The sequence below is a fragment of the Plecotus auritus genome, assembly GCF_963455305.1.
Source record: "Plecotus auritus genome assembly, chromosome: 6".
NCBI classification, from domain to species: Eukaryota; Metazoa; Chordata; class Mammalia; order Chiroptera; family Vespertilionidae; genus Plecotus; species Plecotus auritus.
The window spans coordinates 68,681,568-68,701,168 of NC_137773.1; the positions used below are offsets into that span (position 1 = coordinate 68,681,568).

A 19,601-nucleotide genomic window follows, 5' to 3' on the forward strand; every position below is an offset into this window, starting at 1 on the left:
TTCAGAATCAAATTATAAGACTAGCTACACATTATAAAATATTCTTGGATTTTTGTGGCTTGTTCTCACTTGTTTAAACTGACTATCAAACCTATACCTCTATCTTGTTTCTGTTTTTTTAAACTTCATTAAAAATGTTGGTGGTGATATTAATGAAAGGAAAGAGTTACTTTTTTCTTTATTCTTGTAGAGGAACTGAGCTAGTATAAGGTTGTGACTCAGTTAACTCTTGTTTCCATTCATTCCCAGAAACAAGCCACACTTCTCCTTGGGGAGGCTGATAGGAGTTTAAAAGGTTTGTTGTGGCGAGTGTCACAAACATTCCCAACTCCATCACCAACCCTTTTCTTCCACCTCTACCCACTGGAGACCACTTAGGCACCTAAGCAGAGGCGACAACAGAATTCAGGAAACCATGCATCATGTCATCGGGAGACAACTGCAGACTTTAAACTCTGTTCAACATGCGGATGCGGCAGAGAAATGACCTGTCCAGACAAGCCAGGGCAGCTCATAAACTGGTTCATCTGCTCCCTGTGCGTCCCGAGAGTGTGCAAACTCTGGAGCAGCCGGCGCCCAAGGACCCGGAGGAACCTCTTGCTGGGCACTGCCTGCGCCATCTACCTGGGCTTCCTAGTGAGCCAGGTGGGGCGCGCATCGCTCCAGCACAGACCGGCAGCCGAAAAGGGGCCGCACCAGCGCCGAGACACCGCCGAAGCACCCTTCCCTGAGATACCCTTGGATGGTACCCTGGCCCCTCCCGAGTCCCAGGACAATGGAACCACCTTGCTGCCCAATGTGGTGTACATTACCCTACGCTCCAAGCGAAGCAAGCCCGCCAATATCCGTGGCACGGTGAAACCGAAGCGCAGGAAGAAGTATGCGGTGGCATCCCTGGCCCCAGCACTGGAGGCTTTGGTCGGACCATCCCTTCAGCCGCAGGGAGCAGCAGGGGCTGATGCTGAAGTGCCTGGGTATGTCCAGAGAGGAAACCTGGCCAAGGTTGGGGAAAGATCCTGGAGATTGATACGGGGTCCGGGAGTACGAGTTGGGGGCTCAGATTTCCAGCTGCCCCAGGCCAGGGAGAGCAACATCAGGATCTACAGTGAGAGCGCCCCCTCGTGGCTGAGCAAAGAAGACATCCGCAGAATGCGCCTGTTGGCAGATGGTGCAGTGGAGGGCTTCCAGCCAGTGTCCTCTAAGAGCCAAGCGCGTTTGCTGGTGCTGGAGGGGAGCACTGCTGGCTCTGTGCCTGATTGCGGCTCTAGCCCCTGCGGGCTGGTCAAGCAGCCCTTGGACATGAGTGAGGTGTTTGCCTTCCACCTGGACAGGATCCTGGGACTCAACAGGACCCTGCCTTCTGTGAGCAGGAAAGCAGAGTTCATCCAAGGTAACAAGCTTCACATGCTTCGTTCTTTGCAGCTGTTGGGGACTGGGGTTGATTTTCTCTTTTCCCTCATTCTCTTTTTCTAAATGATTTTCTCCACCCACGTTTCACATTTGGACAGCAGCAACAGCAGCAGCAGCAGCAGCAGCAGCGTGTCTTTCCATATGCTTGGCATTCATTATTTTCCCAGCTTTGGGATATGAGAGTTCCAGTGAAATGCTGTACTCAACATGCAAGAGTAAGCCCGCACTGTATAAACTTTGCTCCCCACTTCCCTGACTGCACTTCCCAGTGGATTATTAAATTTAATTAAAGCCAATGGCAATTTGCAGGATGAGAGGAGGAAGCCAGGGTGGAGGCAAAGGTCTTGCTGACAGTCAGGCATATTATGAGATAGGTTACTATGGAAGTAAGTCAAATTGTGTTCGTTTGTTTTTTAAAAGTAAGGGGGAAGTGGGTTATCTTTCTTTAGCAGATGGAATCTTTTTAAGGAGCCCAGAGCCAGGTCATGTTAGATTCAGTCTTTTGATTTTTCACAATGGATTTAACCCCTTTATTTAACAAGGACCATGAGACAAAGAGGAGATTTGCCCAATATATATGCTAACTAGCCATGTCGTTTTTTTCCAAGTGCATGACTGCGGTTTACTGAGTCTGATTTCCAAGAATCTCCCAGGTGACCAACATTTTGGCAAGTTCTGAGTATGTAGCCAGTCACTTCCATTGCAAGTAAAAGGGCTAGCCTGTGGCCATGCTCTTGCCCCATAAAGGATAGTCTCTGCGTCTTGAGGCTCTTCGGGAATACAAAGTAGAGTGGGTCAGGGGCTTGTGTTTAAAAGCAGAAGAACCACAGAAGTTGCTACTGTGAATCTAGGCTTCGCCAAGAGGCTAAAAAGGACTCCAAAGAGATGACTATAATCTGAGAGATTATTACCTTATTCCTTGTCACCATGAAATTTAGTATTTTAGTGAGATTCCCATGGAGTCTGGACAGGAATGGATTAGAACTCTAGATTCCCAATGGAGTTGGGATTATAATTTCATTTTAGAAACTGCCAAACCTTTAAGTGAAGTACCAGTGATTTACTTAAAGGTTTGACATTCCTTACATATCCCGGCTCATGTCTGAGTGCTTCAGATTCATAGATATGTTTTAATGTCTCAAGTTCACAACGCAGTCCACCATGATAGCCTCTCACACTTTTAATCCAATGTCGGTAAAAGCTAATTTTTATTGGGTGCTCACTGTTTGCTAAGAACGAATGACTCATATAGTTTATACATGCATTGACTCCTACGGTTCCCACAACAATGCTTTGAGGTGGGCACTATTATTATTTCCAGTTAGTAGATGAGAAAATTGAAGCCTATTTAGGCAAAGTAATTGACTCCCACAGCTAATGTTAATGGCTAAGTTAGGTTTCAAGCCTAGACCCAGCAAACTTTAGAACATAAGCTCTTAACTATCAAGCTGGGCTTAGGTGACTGTATTCCATATTATTAAAACTGGAACATGAAGAAGAATAAGAAGATTTGGGTGGGCACTGAGACAACAGGCATATGCTGTGGCTGACTGGGGCAAAGTAGGACATAGGGTCATCCTTGTTACATTATACTGCCCTTCATTTTTATGTCAGCACCAGAGGCCTGGTGTATGGATTCGTGATTCGTGCACCGGTGGGGTCCCTGGTCTGGCCTGGTGGGGGTTGGGCCGAAACTGGCTCTCTGAAATCCCCCAAGGGGTCCTGGATTACAAGAGGGTGGTTCTCCAGTGAGGCAGCCTGGAATTGGGCTCCCTCCTCTCTGGTTCCGGGTGCATCATCCAAGAACTGCAGCTGCCAAGTCACCGCAGCTTGGTAGCTCCTGTGTTGAGCATCTGCCCCTTGGTGGTCAGTGTGCATTATAGGTACTGGTTGGAGTGTCTGCCTCTTGGTGGTCATTGTGCGTCATAGCTACCAGTCAGATGGATGGCTGCATAGGCTTTTATATATATAGATAGGATCCTGTGAAGGTGAACTCTGGAATACATCCTGAGGCACAGTGCTCTGATAGGTCCTCTGAGCTTCTGTGGGGTACTCCTGGATGGAAGTTGGGAGAATAAAGGAGTGGGTAGGAGCTTGGGCCCTGGAGCTGGACCACTGGCATTTGCATTTGCCAGAATCTCTGCATGCCTCAGTTTCCTCATCTGTAAATGATAATAATACCTACCTCATGAGGTTATTATTAGTTAACTAGAGGCTGAGCATGCGAAATTGCATGAGACCTAGACCCGCTGCACTGGTGGGACCCCAGGCCCACCGTGCATGTGTAGCTCGCCGCCATGAGCTACTGCCATGAGCCACCGTGCTGCTTGAGCCACGAGCCCCGCCCCATCACGTGAGCTGTGAGCCCTGCCCTGCTGCCGTGAGTGGCTCACGGGCTGGGGGAGGGACCAAGAGGTGCTCCATGCACCTCCTGGTGACTGGTTGTTTGGTCGTTCTGGTGTTACGGCCACTGGCCTTTTATAATATGGATACGTAGAAACTGCATGGAACCAGTGCTTGTCACACAGTAAATCTTGAATAAATATTGGCTATTTCTCTTACTGCAATAAGCACATGAGGTACCAAGTTCATTGAGTTACATAGCCTTTAAGCTTCATGTATAATTTCTTTCTATGACCGAGTAGGACTAAAACCCAGGTCTCCTGATAGCTTGGTTAAACTTTTTGATACCAAGATTCCACTTACATACTAGGTGTACCAGTTAATAATGCAGATTTTGTAATCAAAGAAAACACGATAATTTCAAGAGAAACATCAAAAGTGCTTTATTCAAAGTAATGTCCATCACTAGCTACACATTTCCCCATCTTTCAGGTAATTTGTGGATACCGTCCCAATAGAACTTCTATTGTTTTGAGGCAAACCATTGAGAGACCCAATTTTCCATTTCTTCGTACGTTTTGAAGTGCTGCTCAGAAAGTGCATGTGCTATCGTTTGGAATAGGTGGTAATCTGAAGGAGCAAGGTCTGATGAATATGGTGGGTGGGTTAATACTTCCCAGGCACGATCTTTTAACATGTCTTTAACTGATTTTGAAGTGTGTGATGGTGCATCATCATGAAGCAAAATTACTTTGCCGTGTCTTCTGGAAGATTCTGGTCATTTCATGATCAAAGCGTGGTTCAAATTGATTATTTATTGTCAGTAGTGATCAGTGTTAACAGTTTCACCTGCTTTTAGCAGCTCATAATACACCACACCTTCCTGATCCCACCAAACACAGAGCATTGTCTTCTTTTCGAAGCGATTTGGCCTTTCAGTCGATGTTTATGGTTGACCTGGATCAACCCATGATTTTGTGCATTGGGATTCTCAAAATAAATCCACTTTTCATCACCAGTCACAATTCTATGCAAAAAAGACTTTCTTTCATGCCACTGAAGCAACATTTTACTGATGACTTTTCGGTTTTCCATTTGTCTTTTGTTCAGTTGATGTGGCACCCATTTTCCTTCCTTTAAAATCTTTCCCATTGCTTATAAATGATTGGAAATTGTTTGCTGAGCAATGTTTAATCTTTCTGCAAGTTGTTTTTGAGTTTGACACGCATCTTCATCCAGTAATGCTTGTAATTGTTGGTCTCCAAACTTTTTCGGTTGACTTGGACGTTCTTTGTCTTTCACATCGAAATCATCACTTTTAAAGCATTTAAACCAGCGTTCACAAGTGTCTTGAGATGGAGCATGTTCACCATAAACTTCCTGAAGTATTCAGCAGCACTTTTCTTCAAAATAAACTAATGAATTATAACTTCCCGCATGTGCTCTTTTTTTGGCATAAAATTTGACATTTTTTAAAGTGTAAAAATATCTATGATGTTAACACCTTCAGCAAATTTGACATATGAAGTTTAGAAGCTTGTTGTCAATACAACAAAATAGCATACATATCAAATCGCATATATATCAACATATGTGTAACTCCATCTATTGAAAAAAATCCGCATTATTAACTGTACACCTAGTATTTAATTCTCTGCTCTAAATATCTAGCATCTTTAGGGATAAAGAAGGCAGTTGCATTCATTTTGAAGGAAAAGTTTATAATCTCAATATAGTCTGGTCCTCTCACAACCAACAAGGTTATATTGATATGTCTCTCAGTGTCTCTCAGTGTGATTAAGATTATATCTCAATCAAGACCAGATATTCCTTTGTTTTTTCTTTGATACCTTCTCTGATTTAGTTATTTGGAGTTATAAAATCAGGCCAATTTCTTTAAGAGTCTATGAAATGACTTATATATAGTTATGAGCACTCTGCACAATATAATTCTACTTATGTAGACTATTATACTGACATAAGTTATATACGAGTAAATAGATCAGTTCTGGTCATGGTAGGAGATACATAGGCTGTCTTAGGTTCTTGTTTTATTTCTCCATCCACCTAGTTCTGCTCTTTTCCTGACTTGTGTCTTTTTTCTCCTGATTGCCCAGAAGTGAGTATTTTCTTTTTAGGGTCTTCCTATTCTTCTCTTCGTCCAAACTATGCTTTATTTTCCATGTCCACCTAAGGAGGGTGATAGCTCTTATCTAGTTATCCAGTACTTATTTCTGGCTCATTCTGTATTATTGCTTTGTATTATAATTCTTGTTTAATAATCTGTTCCTTTACACTAGTCTCTATCTTGTGTATCGTTGCATTTATAGATCCTAGTGGAGAGTCTGGCACATAGTAGGTGCTCAATAAACATTTTGGAATAATGCAGGGATGCATTCCTGGCCTGTTTCACTAACTCTAAACAGTAAATCTATATTTGCTTTCAGCTTTCAATACTCAGGACAAGTGCTACCAATTTTAGTCCTAAATCCAGGCTGGAATTTCTCCTGGAGGATTTTAGTAAGAGCTCATTGTAGAGGTAATGAAAAAAATGTATTTGGCTGCACCTGTATAATGCAAATAATAAGGTTTATAGGGCTTTTTCTTTTTTAAAAATATATTTTTATTGATTTCAGAGAGGAAGGGAAAGGGAGAGAGAGAGAAACATCAATGATGAGAGAGAATCATTGTTTGACTGCCTCCTGCACAGCCCCTACTGGGGATTGAGCCCACAACCTGGCATGCGCCCTTACCAGAATTGAACCCAGGACCCTTTAGTCTGAAGGCTGACACTCTATCCACTGAACCAAACCGGCTAGGGAGAGCTTTTTCTATAAGGTCCATCAGTATGGTTTGCTGGCCTCACACTCCAGTGTAATTTGATAATGAGTTTTCTGTAGGAAGAACAATAAGATTTAGTTTAGGTATATATTTCTCTGATGATCTGGCTTGGTTGGGAGTAAATCTTTTAATATTTGAAAGAGTGGATAGCCAACAAATCCTATAAGTTATTTTCTCTAAATGTTATTTCTGTTATCTGACTTGTGGAAATAAATCCATGCCTAGTACCAAGAACATAGCTCGTCTATGTTATTAGTTGAATATAGATATTTGGTTTATCTTAGTTAACCATTCTAAGAAATCTGTTGGTAGACATTTTTGTTACCTCAATTTTGAGATGAAGGAAAAGTAGCAAGAAGAGAGCTGAAAGTTTTTTAATGAGGCAGTTGTCTAGAAAAAAATTCAAACCCTTGTCTTGTAACTTCTAAGTCTTTCTTCTTTTCATCAATCTTTTTTTCCTCAGCAAATCCTTCAAGGAGCATTAAGGTATGTCTTCTTTCACCATTACCACAATCTATTCGTATATTTAGTTATTTAATATAACTAGAAACAGATTGATTTACTCTCACACACACAGATACAGGCTACGGGAACCTCTTTTTTTCCTCAAGTAGACAACATCCTTGACCATAGCAAGAGTAATATTGATGTTACTATGCACCAGGCACTGTTTTAAGTGCTGTGCATTCATTATCTCATAAAACTTTCAGGAGGTGGGTACACTTTGAGAGACATTTTGTGGATGTGGAAATAGAGGCTCAGAGTAATTGAGTATCTTGCTCAAAGTCAGATAGATTGTCTATATGTATAAAGGATACATGACATGCAAAGGGAGATGTAAGAGAATTAAATACTAGAATTTGATTGATCTCCCTTGCCCCCAGCCTCCCGATGAAGCATTCTGTTGATTCAGTCCAAAGAAAAAAAGTCCCAATAATAAAGCTCATCTTCAGGGGTGTGTGTGTGTGTGTGTGTGTGTGTGTGTGTGTGTGTGTTTTAAATGAGTGAAATTGACATGGACCATCCAATCAGCACAGAGCCACGAGCTCAGGTTTTTCTGGGACAGGTTCTTGATTGTATAGCTTAATGAATTCTAGGTGATTCTCCTTGACTATATGTGAAATTAGTGGAATTACTGGCTGTGTAAGTCCACTAATTCTGACAGGTGTTAGTTACTGAAGATAACCCAGAACAGGAGAAGGGTGTCCTTGGGGAAGGGTAAGGTTGTGATTGTATAGGAGTGCCTGCAGTTATACCATTCCACTGAAGGCAGCAGTCATCATGAGAGCAGAGTCTCATCTATGTATCTATTTGCAGGAAATGCAAACGTGATTTGAAATGTAGCATCAAAGGGCTTTTCAAAAAATCCATATTTGCAATAATGCAATCTTTGTGAATTTATAAAGACTCCTGTGCCTATACTACATTTGGTGTTTTTATCTATTAAACCACTTAACACTGCTACACAGCAGATATTATTGCTAATTTAAATATGGGAATCCCGAGGCTCAGCAAGGTTATAAAATTTGCCCAAAGACATATAGCTAGGGAGTAGTGGACAGAATTGTACCCAATTCTGTCTGATACTAAATTTTCCTCATGTTGTTTTACTTCACCCACACTACCTCTCAAATAGAACTCGATATAATTATGGGATAGTGATAAAAATGTGCCAATTTTACTACAGCGATTTCTGGTTTACCACCATACCAACATTTCTATTTAATTTCCTTTTCCACTCTAATGATTTAACATTGATAATATTTGCTAGTCAAGGGAAGCATTGACATACCACTCTGAACATTGCTATGAGGTTTTATTTTTCTGTTTTTAATGCAAGCCAACGATTAGCAGATTTTCTTGTTTTAACAAAAATAATCACATGCAAGTAAATGTAACTGAACATATCAGCGTGTTTTCTGCCAAACTATTTTTGCAAAAATCATAAATCATTACAAAGGTCACCAGTTATTGTGTGGTGCTGATACATTTAGATAATTATTTTAACAAAATGTTTGCTTAAGACAAGACAAAGTGGATATGTTTATGTAAAAGTCAAGAGCATAGAAAAACCCAGCACCCCTCTGTGATCTCCCATTTAGCAGCTTTGCCAAACATGTCCCTAGCAGTCCACACTGCAATGTGAATGAATCCCCAGGGACACCATTTTGGTAGCGTTTAAGCATTGTACTATTTTTCATGCCCAGCATGGGAGATGCATTATGTATGCTTTATTTTTAGGATGCTGCTTTACTGCCACAGAGCTGTCATACTGAATTAAGGCATCCTAGTTCCAGGAATTCTGTCTGTCAAGGCTGCTTAGATGACAAACTGCAGACATCCCACTAACTTCCATTTAAATTCATTGTCGATCCCAAGTCACTCACTGCTTTGCAGCTTGTATTGCCTCCTCTCATTATAAAGCAGGAGAAACACACTGTGTATTTTCCACTCTCTTTCTGAGTCTATTCGAGCAGCACTGTGAGGTTTGCAGGTGCAGTTCCCAGAGCAGAGGGACGGCAGCTGTGGATTTCATGTTGTTTCAGGCTCTCAGGTAAGGACAGAGGTGTTTTGCAGGGAGTTATGAGAATAACTGAGATGCATTCACAACTTGGAAACACATTGACTTCAAAGTCCTGGAAATCTTGGACATATGTGCAATCTTTCTTACAATATTTATTTGGGAGTGCAGGAATCATCTTTTATTTTTTACAACCTGAACTGAAAGCACATTTAGTTTTTTAATCAGAAAAGCCTTGAGGGTATTTCTTTAGCAATCAAATTGAGCTGGTCAGCTTAATTCTTTCATTCATCAGCAAACAAGTTTTCCGAGCATCTGCTCCAAGCAGGTCTGCTCTAGCGTCGACTTGTTAGTCCACTGTATACCTCCGTGGACAAAGTAGGACACTGGGTCACTTTCTCTGCTGTGTCTCTGCAACTTGTGCCCTGATCTCACACATGGCTGGGATAGAAGGGACCATGAGTAGTCAAAACAGTGCTCCCACATAAAAGATACATGGGCCTCAGCTACATGCAAGTCAGTCCCTTCTGTGGTATCTCTTTTATCTTTTCTTCTTTTAAGAAATATTTATTGAGCACCTGCTATGTGCCAGCCACTCTTCTAGTGAGAAAGACAGTCAGGAATCCCTGTCCCTGTGGAGTTGACACTAGTGGACCATGTCAGAGTTCAGTGGCCTGGAGAGAACCTTCTTTTTTTTTTAAATTTAATAAATTTTTATTGTTCAGATTATTATAATTGTTCCTCTTTTTTCCCCCATAGCTCCCCTCCACCCGGTCCCCACCCCACCCTCTGCCCTTACCCCTGCCACTGTCATCATCCATAGGTGTACGATTTTTGTCCAGTCTCTTCCTGCACCCCCGAAACCCGTTTCCCCCCGAGTATTGTCAGTCCACTCTCTTTCTATGCCCCTGATTCTATTCACCAGTTTATTCTGTTCATCAGATTTATTTATTCATTTGATTTTTAGATTCACTTGTTGATAGATATGTATTTGTTGTTCATAATTTTTATCTTTACCTTTTTCTTCTTCTTCATCTTCTTAAAGAATACCTTTCAGCATTTCATATAATACTGGTTTGGTGGTGATGAACTCCTTTAGCTTTTTCTTATCTGTGAAGCTCTTTATCTGCCCTTCAATTCTGAATGATAGCTTTGCTGGGTAGAGTAATCTTGGTTGTAGGTTCTTGCTATTCATCACTTTGAATATTTCTTGCCACTCCCGTCTGGGCTGCATAGTTTCTGTTGAGAAATCTGCTGACAGTCATATGGGTGCTCCCTTGTAGGTAATTAACTGTTTTTCTCTTGCTGCTTTTAAGATTCTCTCTTTGTCTTTTGCTCTTGGCATTTTAATTATGATGTGTCTTGGTGTGATCCTCTTTGGATTCCTTTTGTTTGGGGTTCTCTGTGCTTCCTGGACTTGTAAGTCTATTTCTTTCACCAGGTGGGGGAAGTTTTCTGTCATTATTTCTTCAAATAGGTTTTCAATATCTTGCTCTCTCTCTTCTTCTGGCACCCCCATAATTCTGATGTTGGTACGCTTGAAGTTGTCCCAGAGGCTCCTTACACTATCTTCATATTTTTGGATTCTTTTTTCTTTTTGCTTTTCCGGTTGAGGGTTTTTTGCTTCTTTGTATTTCAAATCTTTGACTTGATTCTTGCAACCCTCTAGTCTTCTGTTAGATCTCTGTATAATATTTTTTATTTCAGTCAGTGTATGTTTAATTTCTAGTTGGTCCTTTTTCTTTCTTTTTTTTTTTTAAAAAATATATTTTATTGATTTTTTACAGAGAGGAAGGGAGAGGGATAGAGAGTTAGAAACATCGATGAGAGAGAGACATCAATCAGCTGCCTCCTGCACACCCCCTACTTGGGATGTGCCTGCAACCAAGGTACATGCCCTTGACCGGAATCGAACCTGGAACCCTTCAGTCCGCAGGCCGACGCTCTATCCACTGAGCCAAACCGGTCAGGGCATAGTTGGTCCTTTTTCATATCCTCGAGGGTCTTGCTAAATTTATCGGCCTTTTCTAGAAAATTATTGAAAAACCTTATAACCGTGGTTTTGAACTCTATATCCAGTCGTTTGCTTGCTTCCATTTCTTTCATTTGTGTTCTGTTTCTTTGTCTTCGCATTTTGGTTGCTTCCCTGAGTTGATGGACTGGCTTTGTGTGCTAGGTGTCCTATAGGGCCCAGTGGCTCAGCCTCCCAAGTTACCTGAGGTGGACACTCTTGGTGCACCCCTTTGTGGCCTGTGTGCACAGTCTTGTTGTAGTTAAGCCTTGATTGTTGTTGGTATCACTGGGAGGAATTGACCTCCAGGCCAACTGGCTTTGAGGATCAGCTGTGTCTATGCTGGGAGAACTTCTGTGCTGGAGACACCCTTATGAGACAAGACTTGCAAAAGCCTCTGTGCACAGCTTGGATGGGGCGGAGTCTCAGGGCGGAGCAGACAGCATTGGTTTCCTGTCAGCCCTGCCCTAATAGGGCCCTGTGTCTCAGTGTCCCGTGGTAATCGCTGCAAGCACCTCTGAGAGAAAGCCGCCCTCGAGTTCCGCCTGCTGTCAGACAGTCTAGTTTCTCCCCGAATGAGTCTGGGTCCCCAGAGTCTCGCCCAGAACTGGAGTTCAGAGCAATCAGGGGCTTTTGTCTCCCTATCACTTGAGAAAGCCAGCCACACACTCAGTTGCCCGCCCTCTCCGCACGCGTCTCAGTACCTCTGCCTCCTGCAGCTCCTCTGAGTCTTAGTGTGCTTTTCTCTTTCTTTCTAGTTGTAGAATTTCCACTCAGCCAGCCTTCCTGTGGTTCTGGATGATGTACGTTTTGTCTTTTAGTTGTAGTTTTGAAATTGTTGTGCGAGGCAGCAGTTTAAGTGTTTACCTATGCCGCCATCTTGGTGTTTTTTTTTTCGAGAATCTTCTTATTGCCACTGATTTCAAGATTCACTCAACACTAGCCCTGACTGGTTTGGCCCAGTGGATAGAGCGTCGACCTCCGGACTGAAAGGTCCCAGTTTGATTCCGGTCAAGGGCATGTACCTTGGTTGTGGGCACATCCCCAGTGGGGAGTGTGCAGGAGGCAGCTGAATCGATGTTTCTCTCTCATCGATGTTTCTGGCTCTCTATCCCTCTCCCTCTCCCTTTCTCTCTGTAAAGAATCAATAAAATATATTAAAAAAAAAAAGATTCACTCAACACCAGACTGATCTCAAGGTCATGACCTTTCCATTAGGACTGAATCTGTTGCTATCTCTGTCCCTAAGGACAACATGAAGTGAATGACTAGACAGACAGCTCCCCCCGCCCCCCACCCCGCCCCGGCCCAGATCCCCACACACCTCAGTTAATGGGCAAATATTGGCTTTTCCATCGAATTAAGTCATAATCAATAGCATTTACTTTCTGTGTGTGAGGCACTGCTCTAAGCATGGGGAAAAAGCTGAAGAGTCTTTAATTCAAATAGCTTTGTAGTTAAGAGCATGGACAGTTGTATTAGTTTGCTAGGGTTTCCATCACAAATACTTCAGACTGCATAAGTTAAACAACAGAAAAGTATTTTCTCACAGTTCTGGAGGCCAGAAGTCCAGGATCAAAGTGTTGGTATGTTTGATTTCTTCTGAGGCCTCGCTCCTTGGCTTGTAGATGGTCACCTTGTCCCTGTGCCCTCATATGGCCTTTCCTCTGTGTCTGTATGTTCTAATTTTCTCTTCTTATAAGGACAACAGTCAGATTGGATGAAGGCCCACCATGATAGCTTCATTTTAACTTAATTACCTCTTTTTTTAAGTTTTTCTTTATTGATTAAGGTATTACATATGTGTTCTTATCATCCCATTGCCCCCCTCCATCCCCCCACTCATGCCCTCATCACCCCCCCTGGTGTCTGTGTCCATTGGTTAGGCTTATATGCATATACACAAGTCCTTTGGTTGATCTCTCCCCCTTACCCCCACCCTCCCCTACCTTCCCTCTGAGGTTTGATCGATGCTTCTCTGTCTCTGGATCTGTTGTTGTTCATCAGTTTATGTTGTTCATTATATTCCATACCTCTTTAAAGGGCCTCTCTCCAAATACAGTCACAGTCTGAGGTACTGTGGTTTAGGGCGTCAATATCTAAATTTTGAGGGGACACAGGTCAGCCCATAGAAACTGGCAATGTAAACTCCTTGAGTTTGAATCCTGGCCCTACCACTTGATAGCTGTGTGACCTAGGACAAGTAACTTAATCTCTTTGTACCTTATTTCTTCATTAGTACAGTAGGGAGGTGATAATAAAAATAAGGATGATAACAGTGTTTACCTCATAGAAGTGTTGTGAAAATTGAGTTGATAGGTATAAAATACAGTGTCTAACATGGAGTAATGCTCAGTAAATGTTATCTTTACTTTCATTCAGTTTCCAAACTGATTCAGCTCTTTGTGATGTGTTTCCTTAGCTTTTCTTAGTTTATCTAGATTGATGTTTACTTGACCTAAATAAACAGGCATCTAAAATTGTCATTTAAAGAAAGTGCTTGGAATTGATAGTGGATAATGGCAACATCTCATTTGCGGAATGCTAAGCACTTTACATCAATTATCTCACTAAATTATACAACAGCCCCATAATCAGATTTTCTTGGACAGATTTTCTGTGGGGAAATGAGGCTCAGAGAATCACATATGTCCTCCAAAGGTCCACAGGTTGGGTGGTGGGGCTGGGTTATAGATATGGGTTGCGAGAACTCCATACCTCATTCCTCATCGCTGTATACTATCTCCCATTAGCTTCCAATGGCTGTGCCTTGGGTTTTTCTAGTTCGTCATACATCCATATTGTAACCCACTGCCTTTTGGTCTTATTTTTGAATATAGCCACAATGCCTTAACCGTTTCCCTCCTCATGATGGTGATTTGGGGCCAGGAGGAGAAAGGCAGTGGGGTTTCCACCATCCCTGTTTTCATCATCCCAGTGTCTCATAGAATACGGATACATGGATGTGATGTTTCGAGTACAAGCTGTATAGAATGAGGGCGTGGAAACCTCTGCATATCCCTACCTCTATTTCTCAAGTTTCTCTCTAATCCTTCTCAATTCATTTTGGGTAAGGTCAGTGAAATCATAGGTTACTGGGAGGTCATATCAACCAAACTTTTATTCAAGGCTCATTCATTCATTAATCACAAGGTTGCATACTTGCTTTGGTTGAGTCATTATGTCAGGAGTTGGAGATCCAAAGATGATTAAAAAATGGTTCCTAAAAAATGGTTCCTATTTTCACAGAGCTCTCAGCTCAGAGGGAAGGAGACAGCTGAGCAAAACATCCAGGCAAGAAAAGTAGGATAAGGACCTCTGTGGAGATATTTTTAGGGGCCCTGCAGGCACAGAGAAGGAGAATTTAGTTCAGTGTGTGTGTGTGTGTGTGTGTGTGTGTGTGTGTGTGTGTGTGTGTGTGTGTGTATGCACACACAGGGGTAAGTGGAGAGATATAAAAACTTCTAGAAGAAGTAATGTCAGAACTGGTTCTTAAAAGTCACTGTGGGTGGAGTGAGATAGGGTGGGTGTATAAAGGTTAAAGAAAATAGATGTGTAAAAAACTTGTGAAGGCAGAGTGTGCTTAGGAAACTGCAAACAGTTCTGTAAAAAGGAGATTAGGGTTGTGGGGGGTTGTGGGTGAGGATGAGGTAAGATAAAGCTGTGGAAAGTGGGTGGGTTTTATGTCATATGAGGACATAGACATTATCTTGCTGATAATGGAGAATTATTGAAGGCTTTTAAAGAAGAGTAGTGATGTAATGAGCTTTGCACTGTATGAAGGTTACTCTGGTTAGGAATTCATGGTTCCTTTATCTACATTAATAAACACTGAATTGCCTCGGACTGGGTCACTCTGAAGTGACCAAGACTTTGTTCACAAAATGTGATTATTTGTGGAGCCTGGCACAATGACCACATCATCATCACCCTCTGAAGTCAAGTTTGATTCCTGTTTGTTTTTAAGTGGAATATTGAGATAGGAGTTTCCATTTACAAAGCGGAAGTCCAGGGCAGACCTAGAAAGCAGAAGTTCCTGTCATTAGTCAAAGTTCAGAGCAAAGGAGGACATTGTTTTTAAATTAGAACTGATGATTTAGATTCTTCAAGTAGTTTGTGATGGAGGAAGTCACAAGGCATTCTCCTTGCCCACTTCCTTAGCTAACTCTTGTGGAAATATGGAGATTATTTTAACTCAGTCCAACCTAGAGAAAACAGATCATGAAGGGAGAAACAATTTGATAAGTAAATATAGTTATTTTTTTGTTTGACAAAGGTATTCTAAATCACCCAGAAATGTCGTTCTGTATGATTGAAACAGGTCCCTATATTCAGAACTTGCCTGGCTGTGTAGAATCTACCTATGTAAAATCTGTGGAATTCTGCCTCCTTACCACCTTCCCCTTTTTTATGTCATGAAATCTGAACGTAGATTTGGCTCTTGTTAATACTGGACAGTGCTGCATTTTCAGTATTCCACTGGATTGTCATGCAGCCCCGCCAGACAGATTTCTTTGCAACTTAGAGAACTCAGTGCCTCAGTCAGGGTGGCTGAAGGACTTGGCTCAAGTCCTATGGAGGCAAGTGATGGAGTCAAAAATAGTCAACATTCTGACTGCTTTTTCTACCCCAGACTCTCAGCTCTTTTTCAGCAAAGGTTCTTCTAATTAACCGTGACATTTTACCACATTACTCTTCTGGGGCACAGCATTTCTTCACTTCCTGGCTCTATACCAAGAGCCCAGTCTTTATTTTAGTCCTTCACTTGTTGCCTTCAAAACACTCATCAAACTGTCAGACAGTTCATTTGATCATCATATGCATGTGCTCTTATCTGTTTCTACTAAACTCTAAACTCTCAGAGGCCCGGGCTTCCATTTTCAGCATGCCTTACTCTGAATTCTTTTCATCTGACACATAGGAACCCATAGGTCCATTTGAGGACAATTAAGGGGCAATTGTAAATACTTTTTTTTTTAAAAAAAATAACAATATTTAAAACCTTGACCAGAAGTAAAAATTTCACCTAATCCTTCACATTTCCTCCTTCTCCCTGGCTGTTTCAGAATTCCCCTTTTCCCAGGGCCTCACATCAACTAACTTGTTTCCATTCAACAACTCTGCACCAAAAGCTCTGGCCTTCATTTCCCCTTCAGTCAAATACTTTTAATTGCCAAAATCCTACTGCTGGAAAATAGAGCAGATAGTACTTAAGGGATTCGCTAACAACTAGACACCTGCTACATGATCATCGGAGTTGCATCACCATCAGCGATTGCCTTTATCAGTCAGAGAGAGGCAGCATTACAGTTTTCCTGCAATGCCCTGGACAGTGGCACTGGAACCCAACAGAATTTGTTCCCTAGAACAGAGATGAGCCTCACAGTTGACTGGCCCTTGTCTCCATTAGTGGCTTTTGTAGAGTTCTTTTTAATGGAGGCTCTGAGCTGGACTGTTCACAAGGAGTCCTGGAACTTGGCCCATGTGATAGAAAAAGACTTTTGATTTCAGTGCTCAGGCTATTTGTTACTTATTTTTGCTCAGTGACAAACACAGACAGACATTCACAAGTCCTCCCAACACGCTAAGCATCCACCTACAGTTCAACAAAGCCAGTCAGCTGGTGTTCAAAGCGAAGGGCATTTCATAGGAGGCAAAGGAGATTGTGTATAGCATTCATTCTCAGTGAATTTTCACATTTATCTTCTGGAAAGAATGTCTTCTTTGTGCTTTTGAGTAAAGAACAACTTGAGAGAACATTAGAATTCAGGGAAGATATTCAGATTTGGGGCAGGGGGGAATAGATTTCCTGGCAATCTCATTTTTTTAAAGACAGCTATATCACCTTTAATTCACTTGAACACCCACATATCTTTTAAAACCTGCTTCCGCACCACGCTGACAGTTAGACTTTTATCTCTGCACTGTTGATATTTCTCTAGAGAGTACATTACTGCATCATTTTGACAGACTTGAACGCGAGGAGATGAATGCTCCTCATTTCTGAAAAATTTCGGGGTAAGTTGCTTTAACCAGTTTCCTGTTTGCAGAGGAGATTTTTCTGTCATCACTTCAGATCTAACAAAGTTCAGTTAATTCTTTTAACAGCCATATTTTCTAAAAAGTGCAAGGCTCACAGCAGTCCTCACGGCTCTGAGGTCGGGAGCCACGCTGACTACTGTTATATTCCCGCTGGCCATATGTGCTGATGCAGAGCAAGAAGACCTGTGACTCAAAAGGGCCCCTAGCCACCCACTGCTCATCGTGCAGGATGCCGCTCACCCTGCCTTTTTCTTCCTGGAAATCCCCTTTTCCCAAGGCGCTCTGATTCCCAGCCGGGCAGGATGGAATGTCTTCATGTGATAGCATTCAAAATATTTTGCTGAGGGACCATGGATTGGTGAAGAGGAAAACAGAATATTAATTGAAAATCAAGTATTCCTATCAGCTAAAAGCTCCCTTCCTTTGGCAGTCGGAGAACAACTTTTTAAACAATCGTATAGAAAATGTGCCATTCAACAAATTTGATCATCTAAAGTAGAGAAGTGGTAAATGAAATATAATGTACTTGTAGACTAGATCAGGACAAAGATCTACTGCCTGTTTTTGTATGACCTGTAAGCTGTAAATGGTTTCTATAATTTTAAATGGTTGGGAAAAAAAGAATAATAATATTACTATGACACTGGAAATAAAGTATTATTGGAGCAGAGCCAAGACCATTTATTGATATAGTGTCTTTCATTGCTTTCATGCTACAACAGTTGAGCACTTGCATAGTTGATTAGTTGCAATGGAGACCATGTAGCCCTAAAAAATTCAAATATTTACTGTCTGTCCTTTAACCAAGTTTATTGACCACTGGGTTAGATCACTGTATCATCAAGTGATTCTATTTAAAAATATTTTATTATAAGAGAAATGTCTATGATATAATATTTAGTGAAATAATTATAACAAACTGTTTATAAAAGATGATCCCACATAGTTTATTTTTTATGCATAATTGTTGCCTCTTCCCCCTGGTGGAAATGTAAGTTTTATGAAAGAAAAAAATACATTAATTATTTCAAGTCTAGAATGAAGCTTGGTATATAGTAGATGCTCAATAAACAAATAAAGGCCAGTCGAAGACTGATTAATTATGTAATTGTACAAGGTATATATGTGATAATAATCATAGCAAAACCTTTCTGAGATATGCAAATATGTTAGGTACCAGGTTGATAATTTTAAGTGTGTGAACCCCGTTAGCTTAACAGAGTCCTTTTGGAAGGTACATTATTACTCTCATTTTACAGAAGAAAAGAGCAAGGAGAGATTGTATAACTTGTTTACTGTTACAAAGCTAAGAAGTAATGTGACCAGAATTGAAAAGGTCTGATGGACTCCAGAGGCTGGGCTAAACCATAAGCTATACTCCTTCAATACCCAAAAACAGAAACTTAGTTTTCTTACCTGTCCTTCAGGTGAGAAAGAAAGGGATGGGACACTACCAGAGGTAAATATCCAAATAACAGTACCTACTGGGGTAGGAGATTATAGATGGTTTTTGTTTCCTTAGCTATACATTTTAATGTTTTTCCATGTTTTTTAAAATGAGTAGATTTACTTTTAATTACGTTGAAAATAAGAAACAAATGTTTCTAAAGGAAAGGAAAGACAGCCCAGAAGTTTGTCAATTATTTCAATTGTTTATGTAGATAACTTCCATATTTCTCTGAGGGTCTTAAGTGAATTGCTGAGGAACCTGTTCTGGCCTGTCTGCCTCATGTGTTGGCTTGTGTTGTTAAACTTCAGTATTGGGCTTCACCTCGCTTTGCATACTTCCTAGCACTGAGAATGCAAAGAGCTGCCTGTGTATCACGTTGGTCCAAAGACCCTGCCTGATAGAGCGTCTTGATGTTTATCTTTAGAAGTCTGAAGTGTTCATGTCTTTGAAAGTGATGTTGTGTCTTCTGGTCATGTTTGCTTACACTGGTCTATATGTATGTTCCACTGCATGATAGACTGCTTTTGTCTGGAATATATTATTATTATTTTTAAATTGGCATAATATTTGGAGTAATACGTTTAAAATTAGATTTATATTATATCTAAGAAGATAATTAGGTCCCAGGAGCCCCAAATCATTTAACAAAGTAAAAATAAATAAAAAGGAGAGTGGTAATGTTAAAAATGAAGTTCTTTATTTATGGTTCATGTTTTGTTTTTCTTTTTTCTCTTAAATTGTATGTCAATGACTGTGGCATATTTTCCACAATCTAAAGGACTTTTCACATGCCCTGGCCTAAATTTCAAGGCTAAGAGGAGAAAGATTTTCTTCTTTTGAACAAAACTAGAATACAGGTGATTAGAATGATTAAGTGAATGCTGTTAAAATTATTGAGGTCAGTGTAACCCTAAATTCAGGAGTGGTTAGAGAAGATGACGAATTCCTGCATTTCAGACCAGTGATAAAAACTCAGCAAGAAG

At 41.1% G+C, this 19,601-nt stretch overlaps 1 protein-coding gene across 1 annotated transcript in view; it reads left to right on the forward strand.

Moving 5' to 3' along the window:
• Window positions 1–468: 468 nt before the first annotated feature.
• The window catches only part of GASK1B (golgi associated kinase 1B), a 53,890-nt gene continuing 34,757 nt past the window's right edge, over window positions 469–19,601 (forward strand). The window contains exon 1 of the mRNA XM_080675370.1: window positions 469–1,390. Coding sequence (XP_080531496.1) covers window positions 484–1,390 — 907 coding nt within the window. The 5' untranslated portion in view covers window positions 469–483. The remainder of the gene's footprint in view (window positions 1,391–19,601) is intronic.